At 39.0% G+C, this 22,722-nt stretch overlaps 1 protein-coding gene across 2 annotated transcripts in view; it reads left to right on the forward strand.

Moving 5' to 3' along the window:
* Window positions 1-22,502, forward strand: part of UPF2 (UPF2 regulator of nonsense mediated mRNA decay) — a 105,386-nt gene extending 82,884 nt beyond the window's left edge. Inside the window, exons 19-22 of one of the 2 annotated variants that reach the window (XM_040645419.1) lie at window positions 4,749-4,916; window positions 14,031-14,172; window positions 15,321-15,441; window positions 21,223-22,502. In XM_040645419.1, the coding sequence (XP_040501353.1) occupies window positions 4,749-4,916; window positions 14,031-14,172; window positions 15,321-15,441; window positions 21,223-21,232 (441 nt within the window). In that variant the 3' untranslated portion in view covers window positions 21,233-22,502. Of the gene's footprint in view, window positions 1-4,748; window positions 4,917-14,030; window positions 14,173-15,320; window positions 15,446-21,222 lie in introns of those variants that run through there. The other variant, XM_040645420.1, reaches the window with a different exon arrangement.
* The last annotated feature ends 220 nt before the right edge of the window (window positions 22,503-22,722 follow it).

Consider the following 22,722-nt stretch of genomic DNA (forward strand, 5'->3'; position numbering starts at 1 on the left):
AAAGTAGTAAATAAAAACAGACCTGGTTCCTGCCCTCAGAGACTGTAGTTTTATGGGGAAGGTACATGTTTAACAACTAAACAAATACATAATTTCAAATTGTGCCAAATACTAAGGAACTAAAAGAACAGAATGCTTTTGCAGAGATAGGATAATCAAAGATCATGAATTTTAGACAAACAGGCAGAAGTGGAGCCATGTAGGTGAAAAATTGGGAGAATATGTTTCAAAGATCCTGAGGCAGAAGAGGATGTGTAATGTTTAAAAAACTAAAAGGAAACCACTATTACCAGAGCCTAGTCTGTCTGTGCGGAGGGTGGCCTGGTATGAGAATGGATATTTATGATGGGTCTTCTTTGGATGGCACAGTCCTATATGAACCTATGGTTCATATGAAGGTGGTTTAGACTGGGACAAGATGAAAAGCAAGGAGAGTGTCAGGGAGACTGATTAGAAGTCTGGCGATCCCAGTGAGAGATGATAGTCGTCTCTCTAGAATAGTGGGCAGGGCACAAGGAATGGAGTCTGGATTCAAAAGCTGTTTAGGAAGGAGAGTGAATCAGATATATTTGGCACTTAATTTGATAACAGTGGGTCAAGGAGTCAAGGACAGCACAGTTTTTTAGCTTGGGCCACTGGCTAGTTATCTCTGGTTGGAAATAAGGGGAAAGTGAGCAGGAGTTGCACTTGGCTGTGTTAAGTTTGAGAAGCCTGTGAGGTGCCAAAATGGAAATGTCGGAGATCAGAGGAGAAACATAAGTGGAGTGGTTGTTAGAGCATACTTAAAGATGTGGCAATGGGGGCGCCTGGGTGGCACAGCGGTTAAGCGCCTGCCTTCGGCTCAGGGCATGATCCCGGCGTTCTGGGATCGAGCCCCACATCAGGCTCCTCCGCTATGAGCCTGCTTCTTCCTCTCCCACTCCCCCTGCTTGTGTTCCCTCTCTCGCTGGCTGTCTCTATCTCTGTTGAATAAATAAATAAAATCTTTAAAAAAAAAAAAAAAAGATGTGGCAATGATGAACCACCTGAACCACCCACGTATAAAGTTTGGAGAGAGGGGGTGCTTGGGTGGCTGAGTCAGTTAAGCGTCCAACTCTTGATCTCAGTTCAGGGCTTGATCTCAGGGTCATGAGTTCAAGCCCCACATTGGACTCCATGCTGGGCATGGAACCTACTTCAAAAAAATAAAGTTTGGAGAGAGAGGAAGAGCAGGTTCAAGGTCGAGTGCCTAACATTTAGAAATAAGGTAGAAAAGCTGATGGAGTCAAAAGATAGAGTCTTTTGATAGGGTCCAGTAATTGTTTATTGGGAGTTCTTGAAGAAGCAAGCCAGAAGGATGGGAGGATGATCAGAGAGGAGGGCAGCTTGAATTCACATTTATGCCTGTGTGTTTAGTGTACTGGAGAAAACTTAATCCTATATTAGGCACTAATTTTCAAACACTGTCAAATACCCACACCAAACAGCCATAAGGAGTTTCTTCCTTTTGATAAAGTTGTCACAAGAAGACACAGTAACATAAAAGATATTGATTCTCCATAAATCAAGTCCTGAGATTTTGTGTAGTCATAATTCTGTCTCACCGGAAAGATTGGCAGGGGACAGGAATGAGGAATTGGGGGGGAGGGGTGTTGGAGAAAGAACAAGGAGATGGTTGCAGAATGAACTTAACAAAATTCTTTTTTTCTTTAAAGATTTTATTTATTAGAGAGTTGTTTTTTCTTTTAAGATTTTATTTGAGACAGAGAAAAGGTTTTAAAGATTTTATTTTTTTATTTGAGAGAGAGGGCTTGTATTTTTTTTTAAGATTTAACAAAATTATTCCTAAAAGTATCTGTAAGAATAAACAAATTAGGAAACTTCTGGAAAGGGGGGGATGAGATAAGAAAGTAAAACATTTTAAACACACAGTAATAAATTGGCACAACAGTAAATAGATTAATGAAGTAAGAAAGTCCAAAATAGACCTAAAACATGGCAATTTAGTAATACCGTAAAGATAACATTGCAAATCATTTGAGGGCAAACGGATTATTCAATGAATGGTCCATAAAAATAAAGCTGAATTTCTGTTTTATTTCCACACCAGAATTAATTGCAAATTTATCAGAAATCTTAAAAATTGTTCAGACTGTTGAGTACTGCATTAAGACTTCATGTTTATTCTTCATACAGTGCTGTCAGATATAGTTAGTATTGCCATGTTTCAGTTAAAGCCATGGTTAAGGCGTAAGACTGGTAAGTGGTGTAGTCTATTCTCAGCCACCTTGCTATTTTGCTTTCCAGCACAGAATGCCATAAGAAATGACAAACCGGGGGAGGGTGGGAATATATATATATATGTAATATAAATTTTAAAAAAATATGGTCTATATAATGCAGGATTAATAGCTGTACTATAGCAACAGATCCTGCAAGCCAATGAGAAAAAAATGACCCAGGGTCTTCTCGTTGATTGAAAAAATAAGTGAAATCATGCTAAAGCTCACTGATAATCTAAAGATAAGCAAGTTAAGGGTACCTGGGTGGCTCAGTTGGTTAAGGGTCTGCTTTGGGCTCAGGTCATGATCACAGGGTCCTGGGATCAAGCCCCACATCCGGCTCCTTCCTCTATGGGGAGTCTGCTGCTCCCTCTCCCTCTGCCTGCCACTCTCCCTGCTTGTGCTCTCTCTCTCTCCCCCCATCAAATAAATAAATAAACTCTTAAAAAAAAAAAAAGATAAGCAAATTAAGGTGAGTCTTTTTATCAGATATTAAGATTTAAAAAGTGATAATACCCATTGTGATTTAGTGTATGTAAACATCTGCACTTGGAATATGTAAACCAGTCCAGCCTTTTTAGAGAGAAATTTAGTAAACCTATCAAATGGGTATGCCATTTGATATAAAAATTTACCCTTACTAATTTTCTCTCAAATGCATGAAGTTAAATATACAAGGATGTCATACTGTAATAGGAAAAGAGTCTAGGAGCGCCTGGATGGCTCAGTTAAGTGGCTGCCTTCGGCTCAGATCATGATCTCAGGGTCCTAGTATCAAGCCCTGTGTTGATAGGTTGGGCTCTCTGCTCAGCTGGCAGTCTGCTTCTCCCTCTCCCTCTCCCCGGCTTGTGTGTGCGCTCACTCTCTCAAATAAATAAATAAAATCTAAAAAAAAAAGAAAGAAAAAAAAATCTAGGCTATCATTAGAGGACCAATTATATAAATAAGGGCACAGCCATATAATTAGTTCTGTATATACTCAACTAGAAGGATGTCCATGGCATGGAATCAAAAAGAAGAAAAATGTGTGTAATATAGAACAATATGCACAGTTGTACCTTGTATTTATTTGTTTGTAGTAGTATTTTCAAGAAAAATCTGGAAGAACATGCCCCATTGATACTAGTTTTTGCACCTTGGAGCGGGTAGAGGGGGTTAGAGGAGGGAGTTGGTATGGACACCCTGGCTGATACATTTTTGTATTTAAAGAATTTACAAAGAGAATATGTTAATTTTATAATTAGAAAATAGTTAATTTATAAATCAAGAGTGATCTAACCCTGATCCTTTCAAATTTTAAGTAAAAAGTCTATAAATCTAACAAACCTGGGAGAACTTCAAGCAAATTCTAACAAATTGGAACTTAGAAATAGTAAAACTTTACACCTTTTATTACCATTTTATTTGATTTGAAATCTCTTGCAAATAAGGAGCCTATATCAAAAGATCATTTAAATTGTAGTAAAGCAATTTCAAAACCTTCATGGCCTTTCAGCGTTACGTGCTTAGCTTTGAAGAATCATGTTCAGCTCTTTCCTCATTTGTGCTCCATTCAGTAAATAAAGGAAATTGTGTGCAGTTCCCTAAATGCAGCATACTGTTTCATGTCTTTGCTTTTGCACCTGTTCTTCCCCTTCCTAAATTCCCTCCGTATCCCCGAGACTGCTCTGCTACCTTCTGCTTATAAGAAATCATATGAAGCCTTAAAGACATTTTCACGTGTCCCATTTTTATTCAATCTTTTATGAAATCTCGGTATTCACCCACTCCCAACCAGGCCTATATATAGTCACTCCACCCCCAACACAGCTTATATATAACTTGGATGAATTGTAATTAATCGATTTCTCTCTCAACAAGTTACGAGCTCTCTGAGGGTAGAGACTGTTTTGAGTATTATTACCTTGAAGCCTAACGCACATTAAGTATTCATTGAAGATTTGTTTAAATAATTGGTTGATAAATCCAGCGTAAATGTTAAAAACTTGGTATTAACAAACATAAAGCTAACCTGAACATTAGTAGATTTCATTCATTCTTAAACATTAATTGAGCACCTGTGGGCTGTATAACACTACTAGAGGACACCAGGGAAAGGGTGTCCAGTGCTGAACCCCAGCAGTCTGGTGGAGGATTCTCACAGAGAAGCAGGCACTTGTGACACATGGTAATTATGAAGGGAGATGTGTGGGTATGCATTTCAGAAGCAGGTGAAGTTAGGAGAACCTACAGCATTGTGTGTTTGGGCTCAGGGGAGGCTACGGTGATAAACAGGAGCCAGTCACAGAGGTCTGCCTAGCCATATGTAAGAGCTGGGGGCGGGGGAGGAGCCAGCTCCGTTTCAGTTACCTTTCAGAAAGATTACTTTGGCTCCAATGACTGGTGTGCTTTAGGAACTATGGCACTGAATGAATTGTTCGCAATTTATATTTACACATATCCATGTGTACCTTGGAGTACTTATATTTTTTTATTTCTGTCTTTAAGCAACGAAGTGGTGAATCTGTCAAAGTGCACCAACTTGATGTTGCTATTCCCTTGCATCTCAAAAGCCAGCTGAGGAAAGGGCCTCCACTCGGTGGTGGGGAGGGAGAGGCAGAGTCTGCAGACACAATGCCGTTTGTCATGTTAACAAGAAAAGGCAACAAACAGCAGGTAAGAAACTGTCCTCTGTGCGTTCACAATTGATTGTTATGAGTTTAAGTAATAACTGTTTTGTAGATTCTAAGTTATCTTTTGCCTACAAGGGGAAAGAGTTAGAAACATTTAAAGTGTTCAGTGATAGAAATAATTTTATTTATTATATGTATGGAAGACACATCTGACTTCTATTAAATGGATATTTTTTAAAGGAAAGGACATTTAAATTTTAAGTTCATATGTATTTGTTAGAATATATAAATACCTTGACTTTCAGGAGGAAGGTTTCATAAGTAAGCTCAGAGTGGGAAAGGAAAGGAGGAGGATGACACACAGCTCAAGAAAATGTTCTGTTGTTAAGATTTCTCTTGAAAATCATTGTTTTCTGACCTTGAATCCTTCTCCATTCTCCTTATACTGCTTCCCCTTCTTTCCCTTACCTTATAGAAAGATGGCCCTCAAAATCATTTCCCTGACTGCCTAGCTATTGCTTTAGGAATACATACACTGATCCATACATTCATTCATCAAATATTTATTGATTATTGAGCATCTACTATGTGCCAGATACCAAGTACTGAGGCTGTGGTGATATATAAGATAAAGGCCCTGTCCTTATGAGTTCACACCCTGCCAAGGTTGATAGACAAATGTATTTGCAGAGAGTGCAGTGTGCTATGAAGAAAAAAAAGCCCTGCTCTCAGACACAATTCTAGGATGTAACACCCATTACCAATTCTATAAACGTTTTCTCACATTTTAACTTTTCTGAAATCAAGCTGCCTCCTAGCATTGATGGGATCCTGTGATAACGGGCAGCATTTTTTTCTGTTTTAGTGGTGTGTAAAATAATGGAGCATCTTAAAATTAAGGGAACGTTAGATTTTATGAAATATGGTAGCTACCGCAACTCATTATAGACAAGTCTAATACCTGGCTTCTGTAGTCATTCAAATAGTCATGTAACACACTCTATGCACCAAGCACTGTCCCAGTTGCAGAATGTACAGAAATCACCAGAGTCCCTCCTGGGCAGGGGGCGGGGGGAGAGCTTTCATTCCAGTGCTGGGAGGCAGACAGTGAAGAAATACATAAGGTCAGGTTGGGGGAAATGCTATGAAGGAAAATAAAGCAAGATAGAGGCTAGAGAGAGACCGGTGGGGAAAGAGAGGGAGCCTACTGTGCTGAAGGGGATGGTCTGCAAGGCCTCTAATGAGATGTCGTCTGTGTTGGAAGGGATAGTCCCCACCAGTACAACCACTAAGAGATGATGCCCAAGTTAATTTTTATCTTTGCTTTTGTCAGGGAATTTCTTATATACTCAGAGGATCAGAGTTGTCCAGGATACCATACTTTCGCTATACTGCAAGTAAATCTTGAGGTACAAAAGCTGTACACCAATTAGAATCCTGGAAAGGAGGGCTGGGGAAGGCTTCACATCATGTTGTGTGTCAGTAGTTAACTTTGGCTCAGGCTCAGAGCACTGCTGTGTCTTTCAAACACTGCCTTCCTAATTCCTTTCCAGTCACGGCCTTCCTTCCATCCCGGCCTCTGGAGTCATTGTGCATTTAGGAGAGCTCTGTCTTCGCCCACCCTCAGTCCAGGTTTGAGCTCTGGCATTCTCCCCGCTCTCTGTCCTCCACTCAGTCCCTAGAAAAGTAAGGGGGTTTTTAAATCAAGACCCTAAACTTGGTGTTGAATCAAGATCTTTGCAAAACTGCTCTCCTCAGAGCACCTGAAACTGCTAGTTATCACGGTTCCCAGGATTCTTCAAAGCCCCGAGTTTTGCTTTTCTTTCCTAGGGACTAGTTCCTTCTCTGGGCCTCGCTGTTCTATTTCAGTTATTAGACTTTAGGTCTGCTTCATTCTCTGTTTCCTTTAAAAGCTCTTAGCTCCTCCCCCCACCCCATACCATATTTTCTAGGCACAAAAGAGAGGGTTTTGTTTTTCTTTTTTAATTGTGAAGGGCAGTACTTGGCGACTTCAGTTAGATATGCCCTGGTTCCCGTTCCAGTGCAGCTACCGAACATTTGTATTACTGGCATACTTTCTTGAACCGTTTTTCTTATCTTTTTTTTTTTTTGAAGATTTCATTTATTTATTTGAGAGAGAATATAAGTGGAGTGGGGGGTTGCAGAGGGACAAGCAGACTCCCCACTGAGTGGGGAGCCCCACTACATGGTGCTTGATCCCAGGACCCTGAGATCATGACCTCAGCTGAAGTCAGACGCTTAACGGACTGAGCCACCAAGGTGCCCCCAAACCATTTTTCTTATGTAAAAGGGGGTTTAGGAATATCTTTCTGTGAAGATCAAATTGCACAAAATTTAAATAATCCATTTTCTTCATTTGTCCCTCCCTTTTGTGAGGCACATGTAAAAATTCATCTTAACTTTGTCAATTCATATACCCCATTTGACCTTTTTAGAGCATGCAGGCATAAATTAAATCACAGCCTACCCTAAGAAACTTCTGAGCTTTGAAAAAGAAATTTATTTCAGCAGTCCTAAATTCTAAATCGTATCGATCAAAGTAAAACTTATGTGTTTATTTTTTAGAAGGAATATTTTCAGTTTAAAGTAGATAGCTTATATACTGTATAACCCATCCATATAACTTTATACATATACAAAATGAGGAGTGGAGATCCTTATTTCTTAAAATGTGAAATTATAATTTTTAAGGAAACATTTTTATTGAACTTTACTAAAAATATATTAGCAATCATGAAATGAGTGCTCAGAGTACTTGGTTATTAAGTAAATTTTCAACTCATAAACTTTTATTTGGAATTTTGGAAAATGTTCAGTTTTAGGAACATTATTTGAAGAAACATCACTGGTATTTTGTGGTCTGAAAAAGAAAGTTATTTTGTTCTGATTTTTATTTCTTTATTTAACTTTTGGGTGTTGGCCCTTCTGGTGCAACGGTTTTTCTAGAAATGTGAAATGTTTTGCCTTATAGGAATCTTTAGTTCTTAAGTGAATGATCTCTTTGTGCACCAGATTTGTGCTCAGAAATAACTTTTTCCGTAGTCATTAGGAAAATAAAAGTTTGTACCAATGAAATGAGTAGTTGAAAAGAAAAGAGAATAATGCTATTCATAATTTATTTTTCTAGTTTTAAATACTTATGAATTAGAATAATGAATTAAAATGTTTTGATCATTAAAACAGAAGTTTTAATGGAATCTTTATATGTTTTAAAGAACTTTTTTGATTGCTTTAAACAAATTAATGTACAGTATATTTATTATAGCTTAATACTCATAAACAACCCATTTTTTTGCAGTTAATATTTAAAAGGAGTTATTTGTTTTATGTATCTTTTTTTTTTTAAAGGTTTTATTTATTTGTTTGACAGAGCGAGCACAAGCAGGGGGGAGGGGCAGAGGGAGAGGGAGAAGCAGGCTCCTTACTCAGTGGGGAGCCCGATGCAGGGCTCCATCCCAGGACTATGGGATCATGACCTGAGCCTAAGGCAGACGCTTAACAATTGAACCACCCAGGCGCCCCATGTTTATATACCTTTGACTATAGCAGTTGATACTTGGGATTATGATAGTGGGATTTCAATTTCAGCTACAAGTGTGAAATAGCTTTAAAATACAACCTAAATCACCTTTATTGCAATTATTGTATTCCAGAAAAATCTAGTTTGAGTGACTTCAATCTTTTTGTCATCTAATTTGCTATAAAGTAGTAAATAACTCTCTTTTAAAAATGTTTTGGCAGCTTAACAGTAAAGGCACTTGGTGACGGTGGCATCAGGAGATTGGTCTCTTGTGCTCTCTGTAGTTATTACTATCTCTTTTATGTCCTTTTTAAGTACTTGAGAACATTTTCTTTTGTAAAACTTGTCTCAAGTCAATCTTATAAATGAATGGAAACCTTTATTTTTCACATTTTTGATCAAATCATGAAATTTCTTTTTATAATGTTTTATACTGTTTCATTAGTGTGGTAAGTACCATCATTATTAGTCTCTTCAGTACTGAATTATGAAGGACAGTTCAGTTGTTATTATCAGAAACCCAGGAAGGGGGGAAAACGGCCACCCTGTTTTCTCTTTGTGTTAATGTGGTGACAGAAGCATCTTACAATTGCAGCTTGTGATTTCATGATGATCAGGATATTATGTCTTCCTTTCTTACTAGGCTGCTTTGCCTTGGGTATTTTGTGAAACAGTAGTATGTCACTCTTTCTGCATTTGCATATATTCATACATGTTTAAAACCAGTTTGTAAAGCTATTGAGGAAAACCAGCTAGCTGAATAAGGAAGAACATTGTAATATTGGAGTCTGCAATTTACCTTGAGAAACTCAGATATTCACCTCTCTTTACCCTTATCATCTCAAATAAGGCATTTTATTTGATACTGGGAACAGAGAGTGACTTAAAATTCAGCTGTGATCCTTGAAACCTAATAGGTATTTTGTATTTCACTGAGACAGTACTCAACATTGCCCAGATTTCCTTCTTATAATAAAAATAAGAAAGTAATTGTGTTGATAACAATAACAGCTATAAAACATATTGAATTCCTACTGTGTTTCAAACATTGTTCTTTATGTGTTATTATATCTTTAAAACTAATGTATTAATTTGTGTAGCTCTGTCTTTATTGATTTATACTGGCAGGTTAAATTTTATTTAGAGTATTTGTACCTCTGATATATCTGCTAACCAGATTTCACAGTTGTTCTGTTAAGGGAAGTTTAGGAAATTGCTTCAAGTCATCATTCTGGAAATTGTTCTCATTGTTGTGGTCTTTCTAGAATTTGACATCTCTCTCTCTGCTGTCATAATAATTTGGCCCACCTCTGTTTGCAGTGTCTGGGTGGTTTTTTTTGTTTTGTTTTGTTTCTTTTTGTTTTTTACTTTATTTTTTAAGGTTTTATTTATTTGAGAAAGAGGGTGAGCAAGTGAGAGAGAGAGGACACAGCAGGGGGAGAGAGACAAGCAGACTCCTTGCTGAGCAGGGAGCCTGATGCAGGACTTGGACCCTGGGATCATGACGTGTGCCAGAGGCAGCCACTTAACCAACTCAGCCACCCAGGCACTCCTGCAGTGTCAATTTTAATTCAGCTTTTCTCTACCAATAGTTTATAGCACCTGGATTTGGAAATGTAGGTGCAACAGAATGCTTTCTTCATGAATAGTGCTGAAAATTTAAAGTTCCATTATGAATTAATGTGACATCTCAGTAATTCTGCTTAGAAAGAATAAATTTTATTATGAAGTTTTTGTTTCGCCTATTAGATAACATGTGAAGAGTCTGGCAGAAAAGTCATTTTGAGCTGAACTTTTCCATTAACTTACTTTTTGTACGTCTCCCTGATTTGTGAAAAATAAATTGAAAGGTTTATTAGGGGGAATGATGACCATTTTATTTTAACTTTGTTTCAGTTGTTTTTGTTAGTGGAAATAAGACACAGTTGGGGCAAGTCCCATCTGTTGAAGACACATTCCCGATGCAGACAACTACACAGGGCTCAGGACGGTAGACAGAAGTAGTTAAGGGCTTCAGTTTCTACTTGGTGGTTGTCAGTCTCATTCTGCTAAGAAGGTGATGTTTTTAGTTGATTTGTGATTTTATTTTGCTGCAATTTTAGTTTCAGCTGTATAGTAGCTGATGAGGGTGACTATTTTGAACTTTGTTATTTTGATGCATTATTAATAGGTAATATTTATGGAGAACCTGCTGTATGCTAGGCACTGTACTGCATACTATACATATCTATCTTATTTAATTCTTACAGCAACCCTAAAAGGTAGTCTTGATATTATTTTATAGCTGAGAGAAAGAAAGAGCATTCTCATGTGATTTGCTAAACTGTACTAATAAATACATAGGGCTGAGCTGTGAACCCTATCTGTCTGACCACAAAAATCCATGGTCTTCTTTGCATCACTGCCTGGCAAGTGTATATTTCATGAAAGCACTGATTGTAATGTGGAACTGAAAGGAAGTTTTGGGGAGGGGCAGGGGGAAAAAAGCTCAGAATTCGTAATTGTGGATGAAAGAGAAATGGGCCATCATCAGACCATATACAGTAAAATTTAGAAATAGTCCACAACTAGCAGTTTTTAAAGGAGATGTAAAGAGGATGTGGAAATGCTTTTTCTTTTAATTGAAGTATAGTTGACAAGAGGAAGTACTTTTTTTTTTTTTTAAAGATTTTTATTTATTTATTTGACAGAGATAGAGACAGCCAGCAAGAGAGGGAACACAAGCAGGGGGAGTGGGAGAGAAAGAAGCAGGCTCATAGCAGAAGAGCCTGATGTGGGGCTCGATCCCATAACGCCAGGATCACGCCCTGAGCCGAAGGCAGACGCTTAACCGCTGTGCCACCCAGGCGCCCCAGAGGAAGTACTTTTTAAAAGGCTGTGTTCGGGGTCATAAGAACAAGGAAGGGTAATCCCACTGTTTGTGGAGAGATTTTGTCCGGGTGGGGGGAAGCAGCTATTTTCACTTTCACTTTTATCAACAAGGAAGATTTCAACCTGGAAGGATAAGTTGAAGGTTGGGTAAAATTAGTGTCAAAAGGGATAATTCATCTACTTTAAATGAGTCCCAGTCTTTAGTTAAAAACAGATTATATCCTCAAAGACTGAAATAACTTCTATATGTAATTGTAGAGCAGTTGTCATTAAACTTAGAAAGGCTCAGAATGAGGCAGTAGTCAAAAGATTCATAATGGGCAAATAATTTCCTTGTTCAAAGAGCAAGGGAAAAGTGTATTCTGAAAACTATACAATCCAGTAAACTTATGTCAACTTTTAGCATATGATTCTAGATTGAATTTTAAAACAGATGATTTTAGTCATGAGGAAAGTGAAAATTAAAACCAAAGTGAAAATACCACTATATACTCACTAGAATGGCTAAAATGAAAAAGACCGGCCATCCCAAGTATTGGCGAGGGTGTGGAGGAACCAGAACTCTCATTCACTGCTAGTAGAATGTAAAATGGTGCAGATACTTTGGAAAAATTTTTGTAGTTTCTTAAAAAGTAAGACACACCACAGGGTGCCTAGCTGGCTGAGTTGGTAAAGCATGTTACTCTTGATTTCACAGTCATGAGTTCAAGCCCCACTTTGGGTACAGAGCTTACTTTAAAAAAATAAAAAAGTAAAAGACACCAGCTATTCCCAGCTTTTCATTACTAGCATTTTGCATTTTAAAAAAATGGAGACCTATGTCCATACAAACGTTTGTAAATATATTTGTAATAACCCAAAATAGAAACCTCAGGTGCTATCAACAAGTGAGCAGATAAGCAAATTATGGTGCATTCATACAAAGAAATACTGCTCTACGATAAAAAGGAACAAACTGTTCATGCTTACAGTAACATGGCTGCATCTCAAAATCATTGTGGGAATTTAAAGAAGCTGGACAAAATAAAATACATGTTGTATGATTCAACTTATATAAAATTTTAGAAAGTTCAAACTAATGAGTAGTGACAGTAATCAAGTTAGCAGTTGCCTGGGGGTGGGGCAAAGGAAGACATAGGTTACAGAGGGACAGAGGAGCCTTTGGAGGTAACGAACATGCTCATTATCTTGATTGCAGTGAGGTTTTCTTGATTGTATGTGTATATGTTTTTTTTTTTTCTTTAAAAGATGGTTTTGAACTCATAAAATAGAAAGGGGCAGTTGCAAGGAGTGTGTCCTTGACCACTAAGAGCACATTAAGTCAAACTAATCTCATTGAGGAGAATGGGTAAGGTCTGCTAGGCTGGTAGCCAAATGGACTACCTTAAATATATTTTTATTTTGATATAGGAGATACTTGGTTATCTGCCTTGATGAAAATGAAATGTAGTTAGTTGGGTTTGTAGATGTTTCACACCCACACTTATTATTTTTCACCTTAGTGTATCTGGCCTGGTGCATTTAGTGTTCTGGGTATTACATTTTAAGAGGAATATTGACTGACTAAAGTACATCATACAAAAGCGAATACCAAAAGAGGACATATGAGATAAAATGAAGAATCAGATTGTCAAATCTGATTCAGATGAATCAGAGACTTACACAGTGTTAAGCTTTACTAATAATTTCAAGGATGCAAGCTTTCAAAATGGCATAGATCAACCAGAGAGAGGTCTGGGATCTTTGAGCACAGGTCTCTGTGCCCTCATCAGGCATGCCGTTCACCCAAAGTATTAGAGAAGGTCTCTTAACTGAGGTGTGCACATTATACAGAACAGAGAGAATTTCCATTTTGTGTTCAGATAGTTAGGTAGCTTACTCAGCGATTTCCAGGGAGCCCTTAAACTCATAAATTCTATCTAGGTTTGTGTACCTTGCACAGTCCTAACCAGGGACATCCTGCTAGAAACAAAACTTTGTAGATAAGGACTCTCTCCCCTAACAGAGAAATAGATCTTGTAGGGCAGTTGCTTAACTCTTCCTCTGTTCTAACCTTGCGTTCTGTCTTTAGATAGTAAGAAGGTGTGTCAATACTAAAGGTGAAGTGGATTTGTTCTGTATGGTTCAAGAGGCCAGAACTGGTTCCAGAGGATAGAAATGAAAAGGATGCAGGTTACAGCTTGCTATATAAAAGCCTTTTTGACAATTACCCATACATTAGAAGGTCTTTATGATGGAAATTGATACCCTGTTGCTAGATGAGTGCTTCCAAACAGAGTGGTGGAAAGAGGACCTTCTACTTTTCTTGAGGTTGAACTTGATGGTTTTTTTTTTTTTTTTAAAGATTTTATTTATTTATTTGACAGAGATAGCCAGCGAGAGAGGGAACACAAGCAGGGGGAGTGGGAGAGGAAGAAGCAGGCTCATAGCGGAGGAGCCTGATGTGGGGCTCGATCCCATAATGCCGGGATCATGCCCTGAGCCGAAGGCAGGCGCTTAACCGCTGTGCCACCCAGGCGCCCCTGAACTTGATGGCTTTCTACTTCCTATCCAACCCGAATGGGTTTGTCTCTAGAAGATTAAGACTATTATCTGTTTATGTTCTTAGATGATACTATCTTTATTTACTTAGAGGAAAGATGTTCTTTTTCTAAACTTGTTTAATTCTACGTAGCATTTTATTTGAAATCTTTTTTTCTTTGATTTTCTCAAGCCATTTTTTATTTCTTTGTTATTTTTTCTCAGTTTAAGATCCTTAATGTACCCATGTCTTCCCAACTTGCTGCAAATCACTGGAACCAACAACAGGCAGAACAAGAAGAGAGGATGAGAATGAAAAAGCTCACATTAGACATCAATGAACGGCAAGAGCAAGAAGATTATCAGGGTAAACAATCCTTTATAGGACAGAAGTGGAAAATTTATATACTTTTTGGATTTTTAAATATAGAATATCAGAGTTTTTATCCCCCTCTCCTTTTCATGTCATCTTTGTAAATATTTAGCTTAAGAAATTGTTTTTATATTCCATTCTATATTCACTTAATTGCAAAATAAAAGTAATTTTCATCATATTTGCCAACTTCACAATTCAGTTAGATTCTGTACTGTTTTATGTTTGCAACTGAGATGATAATCAATTTTTAATTGCCTCATGTTGCCAGTCATCTGTGAGCAATTAATTCAACACATACTTATTATCTCATTTTGTCAGTTGGGAATCCTGTCTCAAGGACCCCATGCTTCTTCAGATTTAAGGGTATACTCAAATTAAGATTCTAGTTTGTGCAGATATACCCAACACTCTTCAGTTAGCTGGAACCTTATGTATAGAGTCCACGAACCTCAAAAACCAGCCTCTTGGCGTTTCTGTGGCCCCCAGATTTTAGAGCCATAGCATGGCTATTTATATAGCACTGTACTGACAGACTGCTTTCTGTGCAAGAGAGATTGTTAAGTATATAAATATTTGGTTTTCTGTCTTCAAATCGCTCTTCTTGAATCTCTTCTGGTTGATACCCAACATTTTTAACAATCAGTAGTAACAGCTAACACTCAGCGTTAAGGGCTTACTACGGGCTGGACACTGAAGCACTTAACCCTCACCACAATTCCAGGAGATAAGTGCTTATTATTACCCCCATTTGACATTTTAAGGAAATGAGCCGGAAGTCCCATAGCTAGTAAGTGGCAGAGCTGGGGTTTGAACCAGTATTGTCTGGCTCCAGATGCTGTATTTGTAGCTATTGAACTAGGCAGCTTATACTGTTTTACTGCCTCACAAGACACTTATGCAGTGACCAGATTGACAGTATGGGAGATACTGGATATTAAATGCTTAAAGAGCATGTTTCCTTTCTTGATGTGCTCTTTCAGAACTTCTTAATCATTGTAGTCTGTGTAATGGGTATTTTTTCTTTAACCACCTACCCGACAGACGTAATAAACTTGATCTCCCTAGGGTTTTATTTGCTTCATGGAGGGGAGTGCATTTACCACAGTTAACTACCTTTTCTGTTTTGCTCCTGCTTGCAGAAATGCTGCAGTCTCTTGCCCAGCGCCCAGCTCCAGCAAACACCAATCGGGAGCGGCGGCCTCGTTACCAACATCCAAAGGGAGCACCTAATGCGGATCTAATCTTTAAGACTGGTGGGAGGTAAGACAGTCTCTCTTTTTTTCCTCCTTTAGCTATTTGTTTTTCATGCTGTCTGTATGAATAAATTAGATCCGGATTATACTTAATGATAAAGGCCTAATTACTAGCAAAATAGAAAAGTCTTTGAGTTGTAGATATTTGAAAGAAGAAAACATTTATAAAATAATTACAGTTGTTTTTTGTTGTTTAATTTCAGCCACATTGATCTTGGCTTTCACTCTCTCTGAGTGGACTTCTTTGGATTCTTTAATTTTCTCTTTTGCATTCACAGAGATGACTAGTTATAGATGAGTTTGAGAGAAATCACACACTTTTGTGTTAGAATTTTTAAGGTCAGTGTTGAGTAATGCTTACAAAAACTCAAAACCTATTTCCTAGACTTTCAAGCCTGCAGGTTGAGTTTGTTTTGAGGTACTTTGTTTGTTTTTAATTATACAATATCCTGCTGGGATCCATGCCAGTTCTGCTTAAACTTGAGTTGCTTAAAGTGAAATAGTTACAATTCCATAAGGAATTTCACATAGAAGATATTTCCTAATAAGACCTTATTCATCTTTTAAGGGAGAAAATTAAAGTTTTTCTGGGATCTGATCTAAAGACCCATACCATGAACTCCATTTTTTGTCTCGTGTTTGGGTTATAATCAAAGATGACATTGGCCTTCCTGCTCTTACTGATCTCCTCAGGGTCTTGGAATTTAGGCTAAGGACGTACAACAGTCCCAACATGTCACCTTGCTGTTGGGGGCCGGCAAGGTGGGTGTGGGAGGGAGTGTGCTAGGGATGGGGAGCAGAATAGTTCATTACTGTGGACAGCAGTGCTGGGGAAGTACAAGTGTCTGTCTTGCACGCAGTGTATATTTGGGTGTTGCTCATAACATTTCAGATTACAGGTTAGAACATTGGTTTGTCATACAGTTTAGGGGTCTGTTTTTTAACATCTAGTGAGTGTAATGTTTTAAGAAATCCAAAGTAGAACTGATATACAAATCCATCTAATGAGACATAAGATATTAGGTTATTTTTAATTATCTAAGCTTTATTAAAGTCCTTTAATAAAACTTTTTATTGTTGCTAAAACGTAGAAGCTAGGTAGTTTTAACAGGCCATGAAAATTTTAGTTTTCTGCTTTTACATTTTCTTACAGAGCTTTGAATATGTATCAGTGTTCTTGATAATACCAGTTTCTCTTCTTGTCTCGTGGTTGGCAAACAGAACTATTAGAATATTTTTATCGTGATGTTTTCCACCAGCTTCACCTTTTTATATTACAGCTTTGCAACTCTGAACAGCATTATTTCTATTAATACCTAATCCCTTCTTGAGTAACATAATGCAAGGGTAGTTCATTTTCCCAATTTTTAAATTTTTGGGTGGGTTTAAGAATCAGTAACTGTGGCATTTGATACATAATTGATACTTGCAGTATGATTTGCCCCCCTCAGCTTTCACTCATTCTGCACCTACCATGGGTTCAGTCCTGCACTATGGCAAATTAAAAAGTACAGAAGGACAGAATCTTTATGCTCAAGCTTGTAGTCTGGTGGGAAAACTAAGTATATAGGTATTTGAAAGAGCTAATTCTATCCAAGTCATATACTTATTTAAAAATTTGTTGAAAGTTTCTTAAGCAATGGGAAAAAAATATGGGAAAACAGATGTGTAAACTTAATATGCTAATAGATGTGTAATAGATGAACACAAAGGTATGCCTTTCCTAGTTTGCTACCAGTTACTCAGTTGTTTTTCAGAATTCTCTTTGTTAACTTCTTGTTTTTCTTCCCTCCCTCCAGCCCCTAGTTAACCAAACGTGGAGATTAGCCATATTTGCTCTTTCTTCCTCACCTCTCACACGCGTGGCTGACTGCAGCATGCTGCCCTCCCCGCCCCCAGCTGCCTCCCAGTGTTTCATTCTGTTTCTTTCAGGCTGCCTCAGCAGCACTCAGAACGTGGACCCTCTTTTTCTTGACTCACTCTCTTCTCTGGACTTATGTAGCTGTCCTGTCTTCTGGTCTTTCTCTTCCCTCCTTGACTCCTCCTCCTGTCTACTGACTCCTTTATGGGCTTGATTCTGCTTGGAGATGCTAACGTCCCTCAGGGTCAGTCCTAGGCCCTCTTCTCCTACCCCTGTATACCCTCCGTGGGAGGTTTCCTTCCCTTTTGTGGCCCAGTTACCTTCTGTTGTTCTGGCTCAGGTCGCACGTTTTAGTTTCTGACTGAATATCCCCCTGCCTTCTAAACAACCACCTAGAAGGTGTGTCCCCTGCCCCCGGCCTCTCTCCTCCTCTGTTCTCTGGCTCACCGAGTAGAGGCACTGCTGGGCCAGTTGTCCACACTAGAAAAGGAGGTTTAAGTTTGGGCTATTCTCTCTGTCAGTTTCCATATCTAATTAGTTAACAAATCCTTTGATTCTACTACTGAATGCCTCTCACACTTGCCTATTTTATTCTACCTCTGCTGCTGAGACCCTAGGTCAGGCTACCATCACCTCTCATTGGATTGTTGCCAGCAACCCCCTGATCTACTTCTCAGTCTCCAATATGAACCCCTTCCAATTTATTCTCTTTGCTGTACTCACATTTTTTCTAATATGCACATCTACTGTCTGAGTAGGTGAAGTCTTCTGCTTAAAACCCTCAGTGGCTCCTCATGGCTTGTAGGATAAAGTCCAAACTCCTAAACTTGGTTACATAATGGGGGGAGGGGGGCGGTTGTGCTTACCTTACTGGCTTTATCTCTCTCTCTTCCTCTACTCTGAACCAAGCTGGCCTTTTAGTCCTTCTAGTTATGTTCTCTGTTTGGAACTTTCTTGTGCTTTCCTCTGGATAGGTCATGCTCTTCTTTCAGATCTTACCTTGATATTCTGAAGTCTGATGTAGGTTGGTGCGTATATGCTGCCCTTGCTCCCTGTATTTCTGCAGACCTTGTCCTGCATAATCAGCTACTGCCTTGTCTTTATCCCCCATGAGTCTGAAGATTGAGGGCAGAAATGAAGCCTTGTCTTGCTTTCTGTTATAACTCCTCTGTGACTCTTGTGCCTAGCACATAGTAGATGCTCAGTTAATATTTGTTGAATGGACAGAGAAACTTTTAAAAATCTGTATTTAGTCATTTCACGAACTTTTTTTCCTAAGCTCTGCTCCCTAACTCTTCTTTCCTCATTTCCTGATTTTGTGAAAGTCTAATTCTTGAGCTACCATCTCTTCTTGTTTTAAATCTCTTCTTAAAATCGTAACTCAATAAAAAAAAATGCTGACTTGTCCATCATTCTTAAAAACAGCTCTCTGTAAAGTATTACGGTATTTTCAAAGCCAGTGCTCTTATAATACAGATGTGAGTGAACATGGGAGAGCAACAAGCAATCACGTAAACTTAAGTTTTTGACCCATTCGAGCACCAAAGGTTCTTTGCCATTTTTTTAAACGTAAGTTTTAAGTGAAGAAATGTAGTCATTTGAAGGAACATAACGGGTAGGGTGGAGTCTCCTGGTGGTTTGGCACCTCTTTATTTTTTTTCTATTTTTAACTCTGGGCCAGACAGTAGAAAGTTGTGTATCTAGAGCAGTGGTTCATCAGATCCCTTAGGGAAAAATGTGCTGTGAGGTGAATTCCTGAACAAAGGAGGGAGAAGAAAACGCAAGTCAGGTCTGAGAAGCTGTTTTCAACTTGACTCTTAACTTGGCTACTGTTTATTTTAAAAAATTAGTTATTAATATTGTCCATGTTATATGGCAGATAAGGAGAAATTCATTTGACACTGGTTATTAAAGCAGATTTTAGTAGGTTCCCAGACATTAATTATAATGATTTAAAATTTTTCTGATCACAAGGGATCCTTCAAATAGGCTGTAAATTAAAATTGCAGCCCTTCTCACTGGGCAGTGATGCCTTAACAAAGCATAGGCATTTGCTTATAGTGTGTTAAAATGGCAGTAGTGTTCTAGTAAAACAGTTAACCAGTGCAGAAAAGGTTGTTTTCCACTCTGCCAATGTTTAAAATACTGTGAAATGTCACATCTTTGGCAAATGTTAGTGCTGATACGGTTTCTATGCTAAAATTCATATGAATTAAACCGGTGCTCCTTAAACCTTAAAATATATACATATATGTACATGTGTATATATGCACATACACACATATACATATATGTACACACACACATAAAAAATATATATGTGTTTTAGAGCACGCACATGAGGAAAGAGAATCCTAAGTGGGCTCCACATCCAGCATGGAGCCCGATGCAGAGCTCAGTCTCACAGCCTTGAGATCCTGACCTGAGCTGAAATCAAGAGTTAGTCGCTCAACCAACTGAACCACCCAGGTGCCCCTAAAATACATATTTTAATCATCGTGACTCTTATTAAACTGCTAGTTCTCACTCATTTCTAACATCTCCCAGGTGATGTCAAAGCTGCTGGAATGCAGACCACAGTCTTGAGTAGAGTGTTACACTATCGGACTTTTTTAACCCATCTTAAGGAGATGTGCGTTTTGTTTTGTTTTTTGTTTTTTGTTTTTTTCAAGATTTTATTTACTCACTAGGGAGAGCGAGCGAGCACGAGCAGGGCAAGCAGCTTAGAGAGAAGCAGGCTCCCCTGGACTGAGCAGGGAGCCCGATGTGGGGCTCGATCCCAGGACCTGAGCTGAAGGCAGACGCTTCACCAACTGAGCCACCCAGGCGTCCTGAGATGTGCATTCTTTGTTAGATATTTTTTTTATGTCCTTATTGTAAAGTTAAATAAATGATACTTTTGTTGTAAAATAGAGTCCCTTGTAGAATAGCATTTAATCCAAAGTGTATATTTTATTTTTTGAGCTCTTAAATTTTTAAATCTCTCAAATTAGCCTATAAAGCAGTCAGATGACATTCTATACTATATTCAGGGATATATTTATCTTATCAAAGACTGGACATTTTTTTCCTATCATTTATTGTATTTATGTATGCTGTTTTAGCCATTTGTCTTGACTTTAGGAGAGAGACTTTTTCTCAGGGAATACTTGTGTTTGACCTGTTCCATTCAGTTTGGTCCCGTAACACATCTATCCAGCTGAAGATACATTTTTCCATATTCGCATCTTATTCTTTGAAATCAGTTTCTCGCTCACATCAGCTTCTGTCTGAGCAGCACACTGTTAGCTCTGCCAGAGGAAGCGGCACACGCTGGGTGATGGCAGCCACAGAACTGCTCATCTCGGTGGCTGGTGTCTGCAGGGTTGCCTCCTCCCGACGGCTGTGAGGGGGTGTCTGTTCGGGGCCCTCCCTCAGCTTCCGCAGCACTCCCGACCCCTGCACCTCCATCTTCACCTGACATTCTCCCTCTGAGTGCGTCTGCGTCCAAATTTCCCCTCCTTAGAAGGACACAGACTGGATAAGCGGCCCGTCCTCCTCCATTGTGACCTCATCTTAACTAATTACATCTACACTGGCCCTTTCCAAATAAGGTCGCATCCTGAGGTACTGGCGTTAGATGTCAACATGGGGATTTCGGTTTGGGGGTCGACACACCATTCAACCATTACACAAACCCCAAACACTCAGCATCTTAGAAAGCAGTTACAGGAAAGATTCCAGAACCACCGATCTGATCACCATCAGAATTGCTCTTTTTAGTGCCCCTCTGCTCCTGCTGTTTCTTAGCCAGTAGGAGTTCATGTGCACCAATCTGCCTGGGAGACATCAGGAAACAGCGGTTGGTGGTCTTGAGGGGGCATTTTCTTGCCAGAAGTTTGCCCTCAGTACTAGTTCTTTTTAACGTTGCCCTGTTTGTGCCTCCAGGAGACGTTGATCCAGCAGCACGTGTCATTTCATTAGGTCCTGTATCTGATGTTGTGGATAGTGGAGTCCTCCAGCAATTGAATGAGAGCAGTGGACACATCTCAGCATGTCGGTCTAGAGAGTTGCGAATCTAAACCTGGGACAGGCTGGGGCCATGAGGCAGGAACAGCAGCCTCTGCCAACACCGGAACAAGCCGACGCTTCCAGATAAGGCGTAAAGGCCTTTTGTAATGGAAATCACGTGAGGGTTAATCTTCTCTTGAGAATGGCAGTCAAGAAATGAGATGGTTAACTTGACTACTGAGCAGTTACACCAAGAAGAGCGTCAATGAGATGACTGAGCCAGAGAAGAAACGGTTGTGATGGTAATGGTATGGGGGAAATGAACTTGAGTTTTAAATTTGATTTGAGTTACAGTGTCTCTGAATTGAACATCCCATGTCGGAAGAAGATACACTTGGGGGCTCCAGGACTACAGTAGAAAAGTATAGAGCAAGCAGTAAAATCTTCTAGTAAAAACTTACATGCAGGACAACAAAATGATGAAAGATAACCAAATACCAGATAATCCACCAGGAAGGCTTTTGTGTAGGATTTGTTTCAAGAGGAACAAGGGATGAGGGAGAAAAATCAGTTTTATCCATCAGAGTCAGTCATACAAAATTGCCTATTAGGGTAAAAGAAAAATGTGAAGACTTCTACTATACAAAGAGCATGAGTTCAGATGGCTTAGGGGAGTCTGACACCAGCCCAAGCACAGGGAGAGTTGAGCCCATTGTAAGTACCATTGAAAACAAACAGCGAGCCAGTCAGCATGTCACAGAAAATGGACGAAGGACAACAAGAAGGGGATCAGAAGATTTTGTTGACCTTCATGGGTTTACAGCCTCTGTCTCTAAACAAAGTATGGAAACAGTAGAGCTTTTATTTTGCGTTTGTTTTTGTTTTGTTTTGTTTTGTTTCCCCCCCCACTAAATAGAAATGAGGTTCTGTCTGTTTCTGGCAATCTGTTAATTTATTAGGATAGTTGTCTTTCGTTTGCTTCCCGATAGGCATAGTAAATTTAGTTGAAGAGCACATCTGTATGCTACAACTTGATTACATCTTTTTTTCCTAGCTATTTTGCATTTTTTCTTTTACCATGTTTCAGTTTCTGCATGTAGAATTAAATAAGAACAAAACTTGTAAAGTTGTAACATTTCACATGGAAATGCTGCCCGATCTTCACCAGCTTCAGAAATCTGACCTTTGCCGATGCTGCAATAAAGTGTTGTAATTTAGATTTGGCATGGTTGTGTTTTATTTGGTTTGGGTTTTGGAAATGTATTAAGTGGGTAGATCTGTGTCTTCAGAGGTCATCGTCGTCCGTTCTGAAACAGTCTCAGAGACGGTTTCTTGGGCGTCTCAGGTAGTGCTGCTCTGCCTGCAGCATTGTGCGTCTGCGTGGTTTTCCTGGGTGCCGGAGTCAGCTCAGCGGGGGGTCTGTACGCAAGGTAGCCC

This window comes from Ursus maritimus, unplaced genomic scaffold, assembly GCF_017311325.1.
Source record: "Ursus maritimus isolate PB19 unplaced genomic scaffold, ASM1731132v1 scaffold_31, whole genome shotgun sequence".
Taxonomy (NCBI): domain Eukaryota; kingdom Metazoa; phylum Chordata; class Mammalia; order Carnivora; family Ursidae; genus Ursus; species Ursus maritimus.